This window comes from Acanthisitta chloris, unplaced genomic scaffold, assembly GCF_000695815.1.
Source record: "Acanthisitta chloris isolate BGI_N310 unplaced genomic scaffold, ASM69581v1 scaffold16719, whole genome shotgun sequence".
Taxonomy (NCBI): domain Eukaryota; kingdom Metazoa; phylum Chordata; class Aves; order Passeriformes; family Acanthisittidae; genus Acanthisitta; species Acanthisitta chloris.
The window spans coordinates 2,299-6,401 of NW_008693236.1; the positions used below are offsets into that span (position 1 = coordinate 2,299).

General features: G+C 59.4%; 1 protein-coding gene across 1 annotated transcript in view; it reads right to left on the bottom strand.

The window, feature by feature from the left end:
* Nucleotides 1-4,103, bottom strand: part of AAAS (achalasia, adrenocortical insufficiency, alacrimia) — a gene marked incomplete at both ends in the record, with an annotated part of 7,169 nt that overhangs the window by 2,250 nt on the left and 816 nt on the right. Inside the window, 5 exons of the mRNA XM_009083013.1 lie at nt 739-863; nt 1,073-1,193; nt 1,329-1,472; nt 3,141-3,239; nt 3,764-3,810. Of these exons, the coding sequence (XP_009081261.1) occupies nt 739-863; nt 1,073-1,193; nt 1,329-1,472; nt 3,141-3,239; nt 3,764-3,810 (536 nt within the window). The remainder of the gene's footprint in view (nt 1-738; nt 864-1,072; nt 1,194-1,328; nt 1,473-3,140; nt 3,240-3,763; nt 3,811-4,103) is intronic.

Sequence of the window (4,103 nt, forward strand, 5' to 3'; positions counted from 1 at the left end):
TCTTCCCTTCCCACTCTGCCCTCACTTGGATTTTCCCTTCCCATTCCCAGCAGGGATGGGAGCAGTGAGGACACCCTGGATCCACTTGGATCTTCCCTTCCCACTCTGCCCTCACTTGGATTTTCCCTTCCCATTCCCAGCAGGGATGGGAGCAGTGAGGACACCCTGGATCCACTTGGATCTTCCCTTCCCACTCTGCCCTCACTTGGATTTTCCCTTCCCATTCCCAGCAGGGATGGGAGCAGTGAGGACACCCTGGATCCACTTGGATCTTCCCTTCCCACTCTGCCCTCACTTGGATTTTCCCTTCCCATTCCCAGCAGGGATGGGAGCAGTGAGGACACCCTGGATCCACTTGGATCTTCCCTTCCCACTCTGCCCTCACTTGGATTTTCCCTTCCCATTCCCAGCAGGGATGGGAGCAGTGAGGACACCCTGGATCCACTTGGATCTTCCCTTCCCACTCTGCCCTCACTTGGATTTTCCCTTCCCATTCCCAGCAGGGATGGGAGCAGTGAGGACACCCTGGATCCACTTGGATCTTCCCTTCCCACTCTGCCCTCACTTGGATTTTCCCTTCCCATTCCCAGCAGGGATGGGAGCAGTGAGGACACCCTGGATCCACTTGGATCTTCCCTTCCCACTCTGCCCTCACTTGGATTTTCCCTTCCCATTCCCAGCAGGGATGGGAGCAGTGAGGACACCCTGGATCCACTTGGATCTTCCCTTCCCCCTCACCGGAACACGGAGCAGGGAGTGGCTGCCAACACTTTGCTGCCATCAGGGGACCAGGCCAGGAATGTGACACCTCCACCCCCAAACCACTGCAGCTGGACACAGTTTTCCGTGGACACATCCCACACCTGGAAGAAGAGATGAGGAGGAGGAGGAGGATGCTCAGAACAAGACACTCCCTGGGTACCAACACAGCTTTGAGGGGGTTAGTGGGCATGGAGTGATCTCCCAGGTCCAGCTCCAATCCCAGAGCTCCTTCCTGCAGGAATGTCCCCCCAGTTGGCTCCTGGTCCAGGCATCCCCCCCAGAGGCACAATCCCAGTGCAGGGATCCTCACCAGCATAGCTGTGTCCACTGGTGATGCTGAGAGAAGCCTCTCCCCACTGGGTGCCCAGGCCAGGCTGGTGACAGGGCTGTGCCCAGGGTGGGACAACACCTGGGCACAACCAGAGGATGGTCTGGAAAGGAGGAGAGAGAGACACAGAGAAAGATTCCATGGGGATGTGTTAGCAGGAAACCTTTGGGATGTGCTGGTGGTCCCAAAGCCAAGACCAAGAGGGACATTGCAGCCAGGGCAGGAGGGGACAGGTCACCTGGTGGAGAGGGAAGTGGGATCCAGGTGCCACACCAGGACACAACTCTGGCAGGCAACAGCAAGGATGGAGGCACAGAGAGGTTTCCAGGCCATGGCAGCCACGTTCCTCTGCAGCCGATGCTTCAGCGAGGGCACGGTGGCACTGCCAAGGAGGACAAGGTGACAGGAGGGACACGTGGCACCCACAACCCTCCTCACCCACCCCACGGTGCCCTCTGCCAGCTCTGACCACAGTGAGGGGGCAAAGAGTGGGGAGGGATGTGCCCCACTGTGTCCTGGGAATGGGGGGAGGATGGGACAGGTATTCCCAGCCAGGTGACACCAGAGCACACCTGGAGTGGTTGTGTCCCAGTGCTCCCAGTTCAGTGCTGGGGGGGGAGAGGAGCAGGGCTGGGTGGGAATTCCAGGTGGGGCACAGGGAAGGAGCAGAGTGGCACTTTTGGGGCTGCAGGACCAGACGGCACAGTCTTCTCCTGAGGAGGGATTGGCATTCCCTGGGGGAGAGAGGAGACTCAGGGACACCCCAGACACTGCTCTGCCTGTGGCCCTCCCCACAGGGGTGTGTGACACCCCCAAAATGTGTGACACTCCCCCAAAAATGTGGGACACTCCCAAAAGGTGTGACACTCCCCCAAAAATGTGTGACACCCCAAAATGTGTGACACTCCCCCAAAAATGTGGGGCACTCCCAAAAGGTGTGACCTCCTGGGGAATATGTGACCCTCCTAGGGATGTGTGACCTCCTGGGGCTGTGTGATTCCCCCAAAATGTGTGACCTCCTGGGGATGTGACACCCCCAAAATGTGGCACCCCCAAAATGTGTGACCCCCACAAAATGTGTGACCTCCGGGGGATGTGTGACCTCCTGGGGATGTGACACCCCCAAAATGTGGCACCCCCAAAATGTGTGACCCCCACAAAATGTGTGACCTCCGGGGGATGTGTGACCTCCTGGGGATGTGTGACACCCTCAAAATGTGTGAACCCCCCAAAATGTGTGACCTCCCTGGCCCTGTGCCCCCTTGGGGCTCTGTGCCCCCCAAAATGTGTGACCTCCCTGGCCCTGTGCCCCCTTGGGGCTCTGTGCCCCCCAACATGTGTGACCTCCCTGGCCCTGTGCCCCCTTGGGGCTCTGTGCCCCCCAAAATGTGTGACCTCCCTGGCCCTGTGCCCCCTTGGGGCTCTGTGCCCCCCAACATGTGTGACCTCCCTGGCCCTGTGCCCCCTTGGGGCTCTGTGCCCCCCAACATGTGTGACCTCCCTGGCCCTGTGCCCCCTTGGGGCTCTGTGCCCCCCAAAATGTGTGACCTCCCTGGCCCTGTGCCCCCTTGGGGCTCTGTGCCCCCCAACATGTGTGACCTCCCTGGCCCTGTGCCCCCTTGGGGCTCTGTGCCCCCCAACATGTGTGACCTCCCTGGCCCTGTGCCCCCTTGGGGCTCTGTGCCCCCCAAAATGTGTGACCTCCCTGGCCCTGTGCCCCCTTGGGGCTCTGTGCCCCCCAACATGTGTGACCTCCCTGGCCCTGTGCCCCCCAAAATGTGTGACCTCCCTGGCCCTGTGCCCCCTTGGGGCTCTGTGCCCCCCTGGATCCCCCCAGAGCTCCTGAGCAGGGAGGGAAAGGAGAACCAAAGCTTTGCTCAGGCTCCAGGTCTGGAAAGGAGCAGCAGGAAAGGACAATCTGGGCAGAACACGAGCCCAGGTGGGCAAGGACACCTGATTTGTGCCAACCATGGTGTGACAACGAGGAGCAAACCCCATGCCAGGCCCCTCCAAATCCCAGGATTCACCCCAGGAGCCACCTGGGCCTCACCTGTTGGAGTTGTAGACTCGGATAGAATCATCCAGAAGTGCCACAGCAAACTTGTTGGTGTGTGGGTGCCAGGCAAAGGCCCTGATGGTACAGCCAGTCCTGCAGGGATGGGCAGGGAGAGGATCCCTCAGCTCCCAGGGGCAATTCCCAGAGCTCCCAGGGAAATAAAACTTCCTTTCTGCTGCTCCATGGGACTGTTTTTCTTCAGAAACGCCACCTTCCCCTTCCTGGGGCAACCACAACCTCCTTGGGGCATCCACAGCCTCCTTGGGGCATCCACAACCTCCTTGGGGCATGCCTCCTTGGGGCATCCACAGCCTCCTTGGGGCATCCTCAGCATCCCTGGGGCAACTACAACTTCCTTGGAGTGTCCAGAACCTCCTTGGAACATCCAGAACATCCTTGGGGCAACCACAACCTCTTTGGGCCTCCCTAAAATCTCCCCTAACTTTCCCTCTCTCCATTTCTCCCCATTCCTCCTCGTCCTGTCCCTGCAGCTCCTCCCCAAGTCCCTCTGTAGTTTCCCTGGAGCTCCTGCAGCTCCTTGGAGGTCTCCACACAAACTTCTCCTCTCCAGGCTGAGGAACCTCAACCCTCTGAGCCCTCCAGGAGAAGGTACTCACCAGTCCACGGCCTGGGAGAAAGCTGCAATCATGTCCTCACTGGTCAACTGCAGGAGAGAGGAGAGAAATGAGCTGCAGGAAGGACCACCCGGTGCCCACCCTCCTTCCCTCTCCTCCCACCTGGATTTTGGCCCTTCCTCAAGCACTTTCCTGCCCATTCCCAACATCATTCCCTTCCCTTTGCTGGAAGACACCAACAGCACTTGGAGCTGATGAAGATCTCCAGGTGCTCCAGAGCTCCAGGAGGATCTCCAGGGGCATCTCCAAATGCTCCAGAGCGCCCCAGGTGCATCCCCAGATATTCCAAAGGGACCTCCAGGTGCTCCAGAGATCTCCAGAT